This window comes from Giraffa tippelskirchi, chromosome 3 (assembly GCF_054371585.1).
Source record: "Giraffa tippelskirchi isolate mGirTip1 chromosome 3, T2T-mGirTip1v1.2.pri, whole genome shotgun sequence".
Lineage (NCBI taxonomy): Eukaryota > Metazoa > Chordata > Mammalia > Artiodactyla > Giraffidae > Giraffa > Giraffa tippelskirchi.
The window spans coordinates 33,835,284-33,850,184 of record NC_137277.1 but is presented as its reverse complement, the minus strand read 5'-3'; the positions used below and the strand labels follow the sequence as shown (position 1 = coordinate 33,850,184).

At 47.7% G+C, this 14,901-nt stretch overlaps 1 protein-coding gene and 1 long non-coding RNA gene across 4 annotated transcripts in view; one reads left to right on the top strand and one right to left on the bottom strand.

Moving 5' to 3' along the window:
- Window positions 1-14,901, bottom strand: part of LOC145541569 (myosin-13) — a 48,092-nt gene that overhangs the window by 2,128 nt on the left and 31,063 nt on the right. The window contains exons 23-37 of the mRNA XM_081578301.1: window positions 14,042-14,187; window positions 13,845-13,935; window positions 12,149-12,538; window positions 11,242-11,368; window positions 11,037-11,155; window positions 8,802-8,998; window positions 8,283-8,466; window positions 7,745-7,910; window positions 6,931-7,055; window positions 5,827-6,135; window positions 5,543-5,746; window positions 3,406-3,531; window positions 2,959-3,129; window positions 341-445; window positions 148-243 (exon numbers count right to left, since the gene is read on the bottom strand). Of these exons, the coding sequence (XP_081434427.1) occupies window positions 148-243; window positions 341-445; window positions 2,959-3,129; window positions 3,406-3,531; window positions 5,543-5,746; window positions 5,827-6,135; window positions 6,931-7,055; window positions 7,745-7,910; window positions 8,283-8,466; window positions 8,802-8,998; window positions 11,037-11,155; window positions 11,242-11,368; window positions 12,149-12,538; window positions 13,845-13,935; window positions 14,042-14,187 (2,556 nt within the window). The remainder of the gene's footprint in view (window positions 1-147; window positions 244-340; window positions 446-2,958; window positions 3,130-3,405; window positions 3,532-5,542; window positions 5,747-5,826; window positions 6,136-6,930; window positions 7,056-7,744; window positions 7,911-8,282; window positions 8,467-8,801; window positions 8,999-11,036; window positions 11,156-11,241; window positions 11,369-12,148; window positions 12,539-13,844; window positions 13,936-14,041; window positions 14,188-14,901) is intronic.
- Window positions 1-14,901, top strand: part of LOC145541575 (uncharacterized) — a 108,044-nt gene that overhangs the window by 89,334 nt on the left and 3,809 nt on the right. Inside the window, exons 8-11 of one of the 3 annotated variants that reach the window (XR_014079128.1) lie at window positions 292-343; window positions 7,804-7,972; window positions 8,313-9,050; window positions 14,083-14,145. This is a non-coding gene — a long non-coding RNA (uncharacterized LOC145541575). Of the gene's footprint in view, window positions 1-291; window positions 344-3,372; window positions 3,512-7,803; window positions 7,973-8,312; window positions 9,254-14,082; window positions 14,146-14,901 lie in introns of those variants that run through there. The other 2 variants (XR_014079127.1, XR_014079126.1) reach the window with 2 other exon arrangements.

The window sequence follows — 14,901 nt, the reverse complement described above, 5'->3', positions numbered from 1 at the left end:
GGGGGAGGGGGAGGAGAATGGGGGAGGGAGAGGAGAATAGGGGAGGGAGAGGGCAGGCTTCTTGAGCTCGTGTTTATAGCCTGCAAACGAAAACTCAGGCCTCAGCTGCCATAGACCTTATGAGACCGGGACGGACCCCATACTCACGGCCTCCTCCGCCTGCCTCTTGTAAGCCTTCACTTTGGCCTGCAGCTTGTCCACCAAGTCCTGGAGCCTGAGGATGTTCTTGCGGTCCTCCTCTGCCTGCAAACACAAGGTCCATGCCAGACCCATTCTCCTCTGCTTCTGCAGGTGGGATCCATGGGGCACCCGCTGTGGTTTCAGGAGAGTCATTGCCTACCTGGTAAGTCATCTCCTTGACCTTTCGCTCGTATCTGTGGGCACCCTTCAGAACCTCAGACCCCCTCTTCTGCTCAGCATCCAGCTCACTTTCTAATTCCCGTACCTGCACCCAGAAGAGAGCACAGGGGTCAGGCCACATCTCCCAGGCTTTTCTTACTACTCATGTGCTGGTTGTTTTTAGGGTGAACTCAAGATCCTCTAAGTTTATTTTTGCAAAGCTGTCTCCTCCTCAGGCTCAGAACACATTTTATTTTATTCTCAAGGCCGACGCTAGTCGATGCTGTGGCTTTAATGACAAGATGCCCTCTTTGGGCAGAAGCAGCCCCAGGTGCACATGGCTTGGCTAGTGGACGCAGCTTTGCAAAAGATGCCCCTTCCTCGGGGGCCATGCAGCTGGGTGAGAGCTGTCATGGGGGCCTGGATTCCTGATTGAGGAAGGCAGTGGCAGGGGTCACAGAGAGAAAGTGGGCCAAGGAGAATCGAAGGTGTGTTTAAGCCCCAGGTCCAGCTGATGAATCCAGAGCATGTCAGTTGTCATTTCTGAGTATGAGTTTCTGTTTATCTATTTCTCTTTTAAATTTTTTTTGGCTGCACTGCGTGACCTATGGGATCTTAGTTCCCCAATCAAGGATTGAATGCATGCCCCTTGCATTGAAAGTGTGGAGTCCTAACCACTGGACTGCTAGGGAAATTCTTGAATTTCTGTGTATTTAGAATAGAGATAATTCCTGTCAACTTATCTCGAATGTGGAGATCAAATGAGAGAAAGTCTATGAAAGTATCTTTTGATGATATAGCGCTACACAGGAATTATTGATTTCATAGCTGTGTCTGCCTTTCCTGAAGCTGTGAGGGAGTAGTATAGCCACTGAGAATGCAGGTCACCACTTGTGGCCTGATTCCTCAATCCGGAGGGGGTCCCATGGTGGTGGTGGCAGCCAGTCCTTGGGAATCCCAGTGGCCACAGAGAGGGCAGCTCTGGGCCTGCAGGCTCCCTGAATCAACCTTGAAATCCACCGGTGGAACCGGCAACTCTGAACACTGGAAAAGAAAAGACCCGCCCCCCTTCCCACCAGCCCCAGGAAGCTGTCTCCCATCAGGTTCTATGAAACATTTGCTTCCCTAGGAATTCCCTCTGGGCTGCTATAAGGTTCATGGAGCTGAGTAACTGGGCAGCATTGGATTGGAGGACAGGCCAGGTGCCTTACCATGCCATAGGGAGGCTGGTGGAGGGTTCCCTGCCAACCCAGAATCAAGAACCAGGGAGGGTGGTATGGGATCTAATTCCTCCCACCAGGGAGGGGTCCATGGGAAGGCCAAGCCCAAGTTTGTTTTAATAGAAGAGGACTGGGAATAATTAAAAATAAGCATTTCAAGAATTCTAGGGGGAGCTCTAACTTCCCTGCTGTTTACTTTTGTTACTCGTGTGTCTGTGGCCTTGTAGTTTTTAGCTAAAAGATGGCTTCACATTTAAAGTGTACAGGTGTAGTGACCACATCTTTGGGAGGCTGGCATCAAGCATGCGTTTGGGTTTTTCCCATGGGAGAAGTGGTTTCCTTCTCTTCACCGCCTCTTCATCCTGTCTGCCTCTTTCATGTCCCTTCTCTCGGTGACAACAGAGACAGTTTCACATCCTTCTCCAAGCCCTCCTCCAAACTGCCAACAGGTAATGCAGCCCGGTTTAAAAAGCAAATAAAATGAACCATCGCAGGTTGAAAGGGAAAAGCAAAGGGTACAGGAAACAAAGGGAATCATGAGGAAAGAAACTGAAAACTACAAAATATGCTCCCAGATCAAGAAAAAGCAGGACTGTTCTGTGTGTGGATCACAAGTTGCTGGAGAGTTAGCCTGGGGGAAGTGCCAATCACCCTGCATTTTGGATGGCGTGAGAAAGACACCAGAATCGCAAGTTGTGTTTTGACAGTAGGAAATCAACATTAGGAAATCCAGGAAGGGAATGAGACTTGGGAATGGAAGACAAAGCAACAGATTTTACGTAGGATGGGCCATTGTTTATAAAAGTGCTTATTATTGTTTAGTCACCAAATCATGTCCAACTCTTTGCGACCCCATGGACTGTAGTCTGCCAGGCTCCTCTATCCATGGGATTCTCCAGGCAAGAATACTGGAGTGAGTTGCCATTTCCTTCTCCAGGGGATCTTCCCAATCCAGCGATCAAACCTGAGTCTCCTGCACTGGCAGGTGGATTCTTTACCACTGAACAACCAGAGAAGCCCCTTATCAAAGTGCAGCTTGATGAACTACACCCAAATGTATAATCTTATGACTGCAAAGTCTGTTTCCCCCACCCCCAGTTATATAGATATGAATCTAAATAAAGATAGAATGTGAACATGTGATATGTCATTACACTAAAGGTATTGAGGGATACCCTTTCTGAAGTGGGTCTGTATATGTCTTGGGGTGTAGGGACCAGAGAGGGAGGAGTGGGCGGGACATCTGGCTCACAGCAAGTTTCACACGTGGTCCTCAAACTGCACCTGCAGTTGACTCAGTGCCCACTTCCCTGCCACCTAAGTTTCGGGACTGTGGTTCTGCCAGAGGCAGCTGAACCTCTGTCACTCTGGGAATGAGAGTCCCCTCTGGTCACCCTACCCGATTCTCCAGCTTCTGGATCTGCTTCTTCCCGCCCTTCAGGGCCAGCTGCTCAGCCTCATCCAGGCGGTGCTGCAGGTCCTTCACCGTTTGCTCCAGATTCTTCTTCATCCGCTCCAGGTGAGCGCTGGTGTCCTGCTCCTTCTTCAGCTCCTCGGCCATCATGGCCGCCTGGTTGTTCACAGGAAGCATCTGTGGGCCACCCACCCTCCTCCCCGAGCACACAGAGGATGCTGCGAGGCTGGTCCTGGGCAAACTGCTCTCCTCCCTCCCTCAGTTCCCCTCCCACTTTGCCTCTGCTGAGCCTCCCATCTCCTCCGTCTCTCCAGGAAACCACCACTGACTGACTGCAGGGCTGAGGAGAGGAGACCTACTCGCCAGGCCCTGTCTTAGAAGCCCCTTTCTTATCTCCAGACAGCATCTCTGAGAGGAAAGAATGGAGCTCACGTCTGTGATGGCTTTCTTGGCCTTCTCCTCTGCATTTTTGGACTCCTGGATAGAGTTCTCCACCTCTGCCTGACATTGGGCTATGTCAGCTTCCAGCTTTTTCTTGGTATTTATCAGGCTTGTGTTCTACAAGAAAAATTAGATACCAGAGGTTCAGGCTACATATGGACACTTACAGTGATTGGAAGGGAGAGAGTTGGGTGGGGAAGGAAGCCTAATGTTGAGGATGTTCCAGTTCTTATTTTTCACACGGGTGAAAAATATTAAAAAAGACTCTGATTCTTGATCAGACAGAAAGTCCCAAATCATATTCAAGAATTGTAGGTAAAAGAACTGAATAAACAATGAAGGTAGGTTTTCAAATATTTGAGGAAGGATAGATTATTTTATTAATGGTGCTGGAACAAGGAAATGGTTGACTTCATGATATGAAATGAAAAATAATTCTGATGATCCAAACATTATACATAGGGTTATAAATGTGAAGACAAATGAGAAAGCATTTGCAGTGTGCATTGCTGAAAAAATATTTCCTTCCTTAATATGCAAATAAGATAAACCATTAAGAAAAAAGGGCAAAAGTACAAATAGCTAAGACATACCAGACAAAATACAAATAACCAACAAATATGACAAAATGTTCTACCTCAGTAGTAATCAAAGAAATATGAAATTTTAAAGTGAGGCATTTTCAACCATAAACATTAGTGAAGATTAAAACAAATAACAGCTAAGAACTCACACATATTTTCCCAATGGGACAATTTTGTTAAAGAGCAATTTATAGTATATAAATGCTTTTACTGTTTTGACCATGAAATTGGGCTTCCAGGAGCTTATTTACTTCTAGGAATATTAAGGAAATAGTAATCATAGATGTATATGAAAATTAGTTATGAAGAAGTTTGTCATAGCAATCTTCTAATCATAAAAATTTTTATTGGGAGCAATCTAAAAATACCAAACCATAGAAGACTGATTATATAAAAGTGTCATAATACACAACTAAAATGGACTATTTTCTGCCATTAAAAAAACTATATCATAGAAAATTTTTTTAAAATATAGAAATGTGCTTATAACATTGTTAAATGAAAAAAAGTCACAAAATGATTGATCACATTTACAAAAAAAAATCATATTTATGTATAGAAACAAGAGTCTAGAATAAAAGATCCCCAAATGATAACAATATGCTTGGTATTTTTCTGTTTTTTGGCTTGTATTCTCTAGTTTTTAAAGCAAGGAATTTCTTTTGGAATTCCCTGATGGTCCAATGATTAGGGCTTCGAGCTTCCACTGCAGGGGGCAAGGGTTTGATCCCCAGTTGGGGCTTCCCTGGTGGCTCAACTGGTAAAGAATCTGCCTGCCGTGTGTGAGACCTGAGTTCCATCCCTGGGTTGGGAAGATCCCCTGGAGAAGGGAATGGCTACCCACTCCAGTATTCTGGCCTGGAGAATTCTATGGACTGTATAGTCCTTTGGGTGGCAAAGAGTTAGACACAACTGAGCAACTTTCACTTTCACTTTCTTGGGGAACTAAGAACCCACATCCGTGTGGTATGGCCAAAAATAAATAAATAAAACAAGGAATTTTGTAACTTTCTTAAAAATAATTATTTCAAAAGATGATCCTAATTATCTAAGTGTGTGTATGTGTTAGTTGCTCAGTCATGTCTGACTCTTTGTAATCCCATGAACTGTACCCCACCAGGCTCCTCTGTCCATTGAATTCTCCAGGCAAGAATAATGGAGTGGGTTGGCATTCCCTTCTCCAGAATACTGGAGTGGGTGATCTTCCTGACCGAGGGATCGAACCCAGGTCTCCTGCATTGCAGGCAGATATTTTACTGCCTGAGCCACACGGAAGCCCTAATTATCTAAGCTTGCGGCTTAAATGTTACTGCATCTGTGCAGCCTTCTCCAGCCCCTTTATGCAATAATTCATCCTTCTTTATCTTTGGATAAAAGAAAGCTCAGCCATCTTCCATCTAGAGACAAAGTTATCCCAAGAACTAAGCCTAATGAAAGTTGGTCTTGACCACTAGCCTGGGAGGAGTGGTGGGACTGCCATTCCACAGAGCCTGGATCCTGCCAGACCCTCAGGGTGGCCCCGAGTGCAGTGAGAATGGACTTACCTGGGAGTGAAGAAGCTGCACGCGGTCACTGGCGTCCAGCAGCTCCTGCTCCAACAGCTTGCGGGTCCGCTCCGTCTGCTCCAGGGCCACCTTCGTCTCCTCCAGCTCCTCCTGCAAGAGGCCATTCCTGCGCTCCACCATGGCCAGCTGCTCCTTGAGGTCCTCATTGCTCCTCAGGGCATCATCCAGGTGCAGCTGGGCGTCCTTCACGGGAAGCCAGGGGTGAGACGGGAGCCCAGGGCAGGCTGAGGTCCCGTCAGGTCCCCTATGGGCCACCCATTCACCTTGAGCTGGCCCTGGACTGAGCGCAGGTGCTTCTGGGTCTCAGCCACCTGGTGGTTGGAGTGGCCCAGCTGAATCTCCATCTCATTGAGGTCTCCCTCCATCTTCTTCTTCAGCCTCAGAGCATCATTCCTGCTCCGGATCTCAGCATCCAGTATGCTCTGCGTGGCCTCTGCTGCCCGCTGACTGTTTCTTTTCAGCTGCTCAATATCTTCATCCTTCTCAGCGAGCCTGTGGTCAAATTCAGATTTCACCTGGTTCAGCTCTAGCTGGACACGCAAAATCTTGCTCTCTTCATGCTCCAAGGAACCCTGATAAAAGCAAAGGAGAGATTGGGAGTGCTGGGGCAGCCACCTTCTAGAATGAGATTTTTCATCCCCATCGTGATAAAATGGGTGCTATTAAGCTCATTGTACAAATGGCTAGAACAGTGCTCAAAGAGGTCAAACGGTTTGCTCCCAAATTGTGACTAGTGCTAAAACTAGAACTGAAACTTTGTTATAAACAAACAGCCTTATGTCTTGAGGACAGAGCATCGTTTTGAATTAGTGAAAATTTGATTACTGTGTCTTTGTAAAAAAAATAGTGACCGTAAATCAGGAGCCTACCTCGTCTCTAAAAAGACAGAGAAAGAAAAATTGCTCTCCTGTTACCCTGAGTCTTGGAAATTTCCCTAGAAACATCTCAATCATCTGGCCTGCACTGGCCACCGTGGATGATTAAATCAGGACATTGCACTCTTTGGGCCACATGGAATTCCCAGTGGCCAAATATGACTGTGCGTAGCTCTTTGCTGAAGCTAAGGCGTTCGGAGCTGGCTTTCAGGATGTTTGGTGATGGAGTTCTTGCTTTCTGAGATGTTGAGGACATAAAGAACAGGTTTACTTATACAATAGGGAAAATATTATACGATGAACTAGAGGACGTAGAGGAGACAAAGCAGCAGGACACAGCTGCCCTCCCCACCCCCACCGTTGGGTGGGGGCAGCTGAATGTTCTTTCCAGCAAAGCTCCAGTGCCTCCTGGCAGGAAGGGCACCCAGGGAGCATGGTCTAGTTCCCCTTCCACAGTGCTCTGTGCCTCTCCATCACATCCCAGGCACTTACCTCCACCTCTTCTAGGGCAGCCTGGAGGTCTGACTTTTCTTGTTCTACCTGCTTCTTGGTCTTCTCCACTTCCTGAAGATTCTTGTTTGTTTCTGCAATCTGCATGGTTAAGTCGGAAATCTCTTCTGCAAAGGACAGGCTTGATTTAGGCCATTTCCACAGGTTCTGTTTGATCACATAGAATCAAATTTTGCCAGGGAACTAAGGGACTGGCAATTCATTCATGATATTCATACAGGAGAGAACAAATACAGTGCAGCCTTTTGGGGGAGGTGTCGGTAAGACAGGTGTGTGGCCTCACCTGGAGGGGCAGAGGGAGGAACAACAGAACACTGTGTGACCCTGCACCTTCACACGGTCTACAAAACGGTCATGGAGAGGACCAGGGAGGAAATCATGGAGAAAATGCATAGAATCACAGTCTCAGAAATAGAAGGGGCTTCCAGGGGCATTGGGTCTGGTCTAATTTTATAGGTCAGGAGTCTGAGACCCTAAGGGATTTAGTGTCAGACCCGAGGACACAAAGCCACGTAGAGACAGAATCTACGGAAGATCCGTTCTCTAGCAGTGTAGGGAGCTTGGCAGTCCATGAGCCCTCCATTCTTGAGAACAAGGCTTGGCTGCCACTGTGCTTTCCATTGGGGGAGTTTAGGTCTTGGGGTAACTGAGTAGATGTGAGGATTTTGTGGGGCAGTGAGAAGGAGGAGGCTGTGGCTCAGTGGGGGTGGCTGGAAGAGAAGGGGGGACTGTCACACCCCTGTGAGTGGGGGGAGAGAGCTGGGGTCTCTCTTACCCTGCGATGGGCAGCGCTCACCTTGCAGATTTTTATTTTCCCGTCTCAGTGTCTCTAACTGATCTACCACCTCCTCATAGGCATTGCGCATCTTGAAGACTTCAGTGCTATGAGACCTGGACTCCTTCTGAGCCGCTTCCAACTCAGCTTGATTCTCATCCAGTTTTTGCTTCCACTCTGAGAGGACCTAGGAGGTGACAGAGGGACCCGTGAGGAGCCGAGAGGGCCAGGAACTGAGTCATGTCAACAGTGAGTCATGTCAGCAATGCTGGAGTGGGACCCTCCCATCCTTAGGGACCAGAAAAACCGGGGGATTCCCCAAACTCAGGGGTTCCAAACTCCAGAGATCTGCTGTATTCTGAAAGATATGCTGGTCTATAAGTGATTTGAATTAACTTTGATGAAAAATAAAATTCTTTTTGGAGGGACCGTCACAAACTCAAAGAGACAGTGCAAAGCCCCAAACCCTCCACTCTGGGACTTGATGCTCTGTGCACCTCCCCCTACCCCAAAGGTGTGTGCATTCACACATCTCTTGCATCAAGTGATGGGGAAGGACCTTATCGAAGTTCCTCTGCTTCTTGTCCAGACAGGCGCAGGCAGCGTTGGCCCGCTCCAAATCCAGCATCAGATCATCCACCTCTCCCTGGAGCCTCTGCTTGGTTTTCTCCAAGGACGCACACTTGGAGCTCATGGCCTCTGTGTTTTCCTCTGCTTCCTGGAGTCTCTGGGCCAGTTTTTTCCTAAGAGGATCAGACCTACTGTTGCTGGGAAAGGTGGACTTTTTCAGAAGTAACTGTCAGATCAGGAGGGAATGGAGCCATCTATAAAGGACTGGAATTTGATGATTGGATAGGATCTAAGTATCACCTGAAGAATCCAAAAATGTTTGATGGCAAAGCAGTCACCTAGGAGGTGCCAAGGGGACCAGGTGGAATGAATGGACAGGACCCAGGGGGAAGGGCATGGAGATGCGGTCTGTGTGCTTAAGAAAACTTGAAGGCCTAGGGAGGAAGACAGGGCCTGTCCCCTGTCTCTTCCTTGTGTCTTTCTCCTACCGTAACCTGGGAGCCCCTACTTGGCCTCCTCCAGCTCCTCCGTGCGCTGGATGGCATCTGTCTCGTACTTGGTCCTCCACTGGGCCACCTCACTGTTGGCCTTGGACAGCGCCCTCTGCAGCTCAGCCTTGCCCTCCTGCTCCTCCTCATACTGTTCCCGCAGCAGGTCACAGTCGTGGCGAGAGGACTGGAGGGCGTGGGCCAGGGCATTCTTGGCCTGCAGAATCACCGTGGTGACAAATTGCAAAACCGTTTGGTCATTTTCCAGGGTAAGTAATTTTGTTTCAACCAGTGTTTCCCAACTCGAATCATTCACTTACTGCCTTCACAAACTTAGCTGTTAGCAGCATAGCTCCTGTTTTATTTACTTCACTTTTTAAAAAGTAGAATATTATATTTAAGTGGAAAATCATTAACACTTGCTGTAAACAGAAGGTAACCGAATAAATGCAACGGAGGTAAGACAACGTTACCACCTTCTAGCTAAGTAATTTGCAGCTGTGACCCTGTGTCCTAGTCCTACTCTCTTGTGTTTTGATGAGGAAGATCCACTAGTGTTAGATGGTAGCCAAACTGAGGGGCTTCCCTGGTGGTTCAGTGGTAAAGAACCCACCTGCCAATGCAGGAGACTTGGGTTTGATCCCTGAGTCGGGAAGATCCCCTGGAAGAGGAAATGGCAACCCCCTCCAGTGTTCTTGCCTGGGAAATCCCATGGACAGAGCAGCCTGGCGGGGTCACATGGGGTCACAAAGTAGTCAGACATGACTCAGTGCCTAAACAACAACATCCAAATTGAGACCTTTTCCTTATTTAATCAGGATAATTGGAGTAGAATCAGAAAGGGATTAATCTTCTCACTACTTAATGCAGTGTTTCAGAATACCATGACCATGAAAACCCCAAAAGTATATTCTGGTGTCATCGGGGGCTGTGTCCCCATCCGGGAATTCTGACATGAGCTGTGCGGTTTCCCTGGCTCTGCCATCTCTTCCCAAGCAGAAGGGGGACATGTCTGAGGCCTCCATCACTCACTTCCACCTGGTCAGGAGGACATTGGAGCTCTCATCATAATGGTCACAGAACACTTTCTGGTTGGCCCAGTGCAGTAACTCATACATTTGCATCCTTTTAAAGGCACAATTGGAGAAGGAAATGGCAACCACTCCAGTATTCTTGCCAGGAGAACCCCATGGACAGTGGAGCCTGATGAACTATAGTCCATGGGGTCGCTGAGAGTAGGACATGACTTAGCGGCTGAACAAGAACAACAAAGACAGAAACAAACAACAAACTTTTCCCAGGAAGGAAAGCTTAGCTCCTTCTGTATCCTAGCCAGACAACCTTGCTCCTGGAAGGGACCTTCTCAGGCTCTGATTCTCTCCACTCCCTCTGCCTGGCAAGTCCCCCAAGGACCCCTACCATATACTAGAAAGATGGGAGACAAATACAGCACTTTTCTTGTTTTTTAGGAGAGGCAGATGGAGTTTGCTGGAATTCCAGAAGAGTGCCCTGTAAGTTTTAGCTGGCACATGGCAACCTCAGAACTATATATATGAAGTTTTGGGGACTCTTGGTTTTCTGTTTTAGTTCTCGAACACACATCGACAACATTTACAAGCCCCTACTGTGTGCATGGTTCTACTGTGTGCTATAACTACTGTTAGCTACCACAAGTGGGCAAAAATAATTCTTGCCCTCTAGGAGTTGACAGATTAGTTGGAGGATGTGAATTATAAATATCTTGATATTGACATCAGGAATATGATGATGGTATTTGCGTTTATGCAAATGTCCCAAGGGTGCCCCCTAAACCACCTAGCCTTTTGGAGGAGGGGGTCCTTAAGTGTAGGTGTTGTAGCTGGCGATACACAAAGAGTGATGGGGGAGAGAGAGGAGGGCATTTCAAGGGGGTGGAACGATTGCTGGGCAGAGTGGGAAGATGCACGGAGGCAAAGATGGCCCAGCTAGTACAGTGGTGGGGAGGGGATGCCCCTGCCTGGGGAGGGGGGCTTATCAGCCCCTCCACTGGGGAACAGAGGGGCTCTGAGGATGGAGCACCCTGGTAGAGTTTTCTAGCTCTGAAGAAGGAGAGCCAATGCCAAGGTTCTGGAACCTCCAAGAACATGTTCCTGTCCTGCTACAAGGAAAAGAGGAGCAGCATCAGACTTCGCGACACAGCATTGCCCTCAACCAGCTCCATGACTTCTCAGGTCCTACCCAACTCTACCATTCTAGATGGAGGCATCCATCCTTACCTTGGTTTCTTCCTCCAGCTGCCTCTTAAGATCCTCCAGCTGCTGGGTGAGGACCTGCTTGCCTTTGGTTAGCTGTGAGATCAGAGCGGCCTTCTCTTCCACTTGGTGGCTCAGCTCCCCTGGCAAACAGATATGGGCCCATGTCAGGGTTTGGACCACCCTCTCCCACGGTGCAGTGGGACCCCAGGGCCCTACCCATCCTCACCATTTTGGGTCTGCAGCCTTGCCTTCTGCATGTTCAGGTCATGGATTAACTGTGTCTGTTGGTCATCCTTGGCCTTGATCTCATTAAACTGGTCTTCCACAGTCCGGCACATCCTTTCCACATTACTCTTGGAAAAAGAAAAGCCAACATGAACGGGAAAAATGGATCCTGGGTTCCCAGTATCAAATCATTTGATAGTTTAGCTTCAAAGTGGGGTTGCCACTTTGAAGAATCTGTCTTGCAATGGAAGGGACTTGGGTTTGATCCCTGGTCCACAAACTAAGCTCTCATATGCTGTGGAGGAATTAAGCCCATGTGCTGCAACTAGAGAGTCTGAGCACCACAACAAAAGACTTTGTGTGTCACAACTAAGACTTGACACAGCCAAATAAATAATAAGCAAATAAATAAATGGACTTCCCAGGTGGCACTAGTGGTAAATAACCCATCTGCCAATATAGAAGACATAAGAGACCTGTGTTCGATGCCTGGGTTGGGAAGATCCCCTGAAGGAGGACATGGCAACCCACTCCAGTATTCTTGCCTGGAGAATCCCATGGACAGAGGAGCCTGGAAGACTATAGTCCATAGGGTCATAAAGAGTCAGATGCAATTGAAGCAACTCAACAGGCATGTACACACAAATAAATAAATAAATAGAAAAGAAAATGGGAGATGAATTGGAAGCATTTGGGAAAGATTGGATGAATGAAGAGATCTTGAGTTGTAGCAAATCTTTGGATCAGGACTCTGGTGACCTGAATGAATTTGGGGAACCAGGAGCAGATGGAAGTGGAGAGAATGTTACTGTTCAGAACATGCAGTGAGTTGCAGGCATGGAACTGTACCCGCTCACCCAGCAGGTGGATGCTGCCTCGCCTTTGCAGAGAGCAGAAGCATCAGGTACCTTTGACTTGGAGACGGTCTCGATGTTACTGGCCATGTCATCGATCTCCATCTTCAGCTCGCTCTTCTCCTTCTCCAGCTTCTGCTTGACCCTCTGCAGGCTGTCGATCTGCTCCCCCAGCTCGGCCACGCTGTCCACGTGCTTCTTCCTCAGCGTGGCCGCCGTGGCCTCGTGCTGCAGGGTGGCCTCCTCCAGGTCCCGGCGCAGTTTCTGGAACTCAGCCTCCCGCTTCTTGTTCATCTCGATCTGGACCGAAGTGGCCCCGCTGGCTTCTTCCAGCCGCTCGCTGATCTCCTCCAGTTCCCGGGAGAGGTCCGCGCGCTGCTTCTCAATCTTGCCTCTGAGTGTGTGTTCAGCTTCCACCTCCTCCTCCAGTTCTTCAGTGCGGGCCTGGAAGGGTCACTGGGTCAGGAAGGTCATGGAGGGTCGGGCAACAGCCCCACTTTGGGGAGGACATAGTGGGGAGGGATGGGGATGGGCTTCATAAAGTCAAGAATACATTATAACATTAAATTCTTGGAAGAAAACTTGGCCACAATCTAAGTGTCCATCAGTAGGGGAATGGTCAGATCAACCATGATAGAGCCTATGGTCCAGGAGACCACAAAGTAGTAAGATGTCCACTCATGTCTACCATGGACAGTTCTGCAGGATGAATTGCTACATGAAGAGAGAAATTTGCATAATGATAGTCTCTATATAATATTTTAAGTGTATATATTTTTTGTATACATATATATATATATAGTATACATATATGTATATTTGACCATGCTGCATGGCTTGGATAATCTTAGTTCCCTGACCAGGCATCAAACATGGGCCCACAGCACTAGAAGCACTGAGTTCTAACCACTGGACTGCAATGGAAGTCCCCATATACATATATATTATGTAGAAGTTTATATATATACATATTTATTTAATATTCTTGTTCCTTTTAGGAAGATCCCCTAAGGAGGAGCTTCTAGGAGGGCAAGATCCTTCTAAGATCCCCTAGGAGGGCATGGCAATCCATTGCAGATCCATTCCAGTATTCTGCCTGGAGAATCCCATGGATATAGGAACCTGGCAGGCTATAGTCTATGGGGTTGCAAAGAGTCAGACATGACTGAAATGACTTAGCATGCATGCACGCATCTCCTATATATTTTTCTTTGTGTCTATATACATAGATCCATGTGTACAAAAGATCCAGAGGATGCATTGAATTTCCGAGAAGATAGAAGGACCCTGGACTTAGGGGTGGTGCTTAGAGCACCCGTATCAATAATATTTAGTCTTACGGGTAATATTTTTAACTATCTTCAAGAAAATCTATTTATATGCAACTTAGACAATTTGAATATTAACTTCAAAAAAAAATGGAAGGAGATTCTCTCCAGCTCCAACAGGACTAAGACAAAAAAGCAGCAAAAGAAACCTGGGGATGAGACTTCGTTGGTGGTCCAATGGGTAAGAATGTGCCTTGCAACGCAGAGGACTCAGGTTCAATCCCTGGTCCGGGATCCAAGATCCCACATGCTGTGGGGCAACTAAGCCCACACGATGCAACACAAGATTTCATTTGGTGCAACTAAGACCCAGTGCAGCAAATAAATAAATATTTTAAAAAGAGAAACCTAGGGGGAAGAGTGAGGAGAGGTCCCTGACACAGGGATTTCCACAGTTTGTGGGGAAGGTGTCCACACGTTACCTGCAGTTCTTTAATCTTCTTTTGTAACTGCAGACTGTGAACTTGTTCGTCTTCAATTTTGGTCTGTAATTGGCTGGTTTCAAACTCCTTCCTGCAAATAGATACGTAAATATATTTAAAATACCCGAATTATGAGCCTTTCAAAGGCAGAAGTTAGCTTTCGGGCTCAAACACAGAGGTGAACATGAAAGAGCTACTTCTTCAGTTTCTCCTCCACTTGCTGCTTATCATTTTCCAGGTCCATGATGGACTCCTGGCACATCTTCAGGTCTCCTTCCAGCTTCCTCTTTGCTCGCTCCAGGTCAGCCCGCAGTTTCTTCTCCTGCTCTAAGCAGCCCTCCAGCTGGGAAGACACGGTGGGGGAGGGTTAGATTTACTGGGAACTGAGCTTGCTTCTTAGCCAAGGGCAGTGTCCCTGGGCTCCTGCAGGTGTGAGCCCCCTCGCCTCTGCCCCAGGAGGGAGCATGGTCCCCTGCCTCCCCCCTCTTCTCTCCTCTGGCAAAGGCTGGATCCCCCCCGAGGCCTCCCGGTGCCTCTTTCAGCCGATGCCCATTTGGCCTATCCCATGCACCATGGTGGAAACATGGTGCTGGGGGATGCATACTCTTACCCAGACAGAACAAATGGGGCATCTGTGGGAGGGCACTGCACCAGCTGTGCCTGTGAAGTTCTAGATTATATACTATCAATCTTCTCCCCTACCTGCACCATGCATCTGTGGGGAGATTTAGGCAAAGAATGTATGTGTGTGTGTTGGGGGGGGGCGGTGAGGGAAAGGAGGTGTTGGGGAGGAGGATACCTGCTCTGGCCTCAGGACAATTGCAGCAATCTGGAAACATTCTAGCCACGATTGGGAGTGAAAGCTTAAAGCTTCAAACCTGGCTCTTATATCAAGAACCAAAGTGTAACGTGATGCGGGGGTAGGGAGGGGATGGATGGTAATTTTTCTAGCCACCAATGGAACTCATTTTTAACAAAGTTAGAACAGGATTGGAGCTGTTGGAACCCAAGGACCTGCAAGTGTATGCTAATAATGATGATGATAGTGATGCTGCTG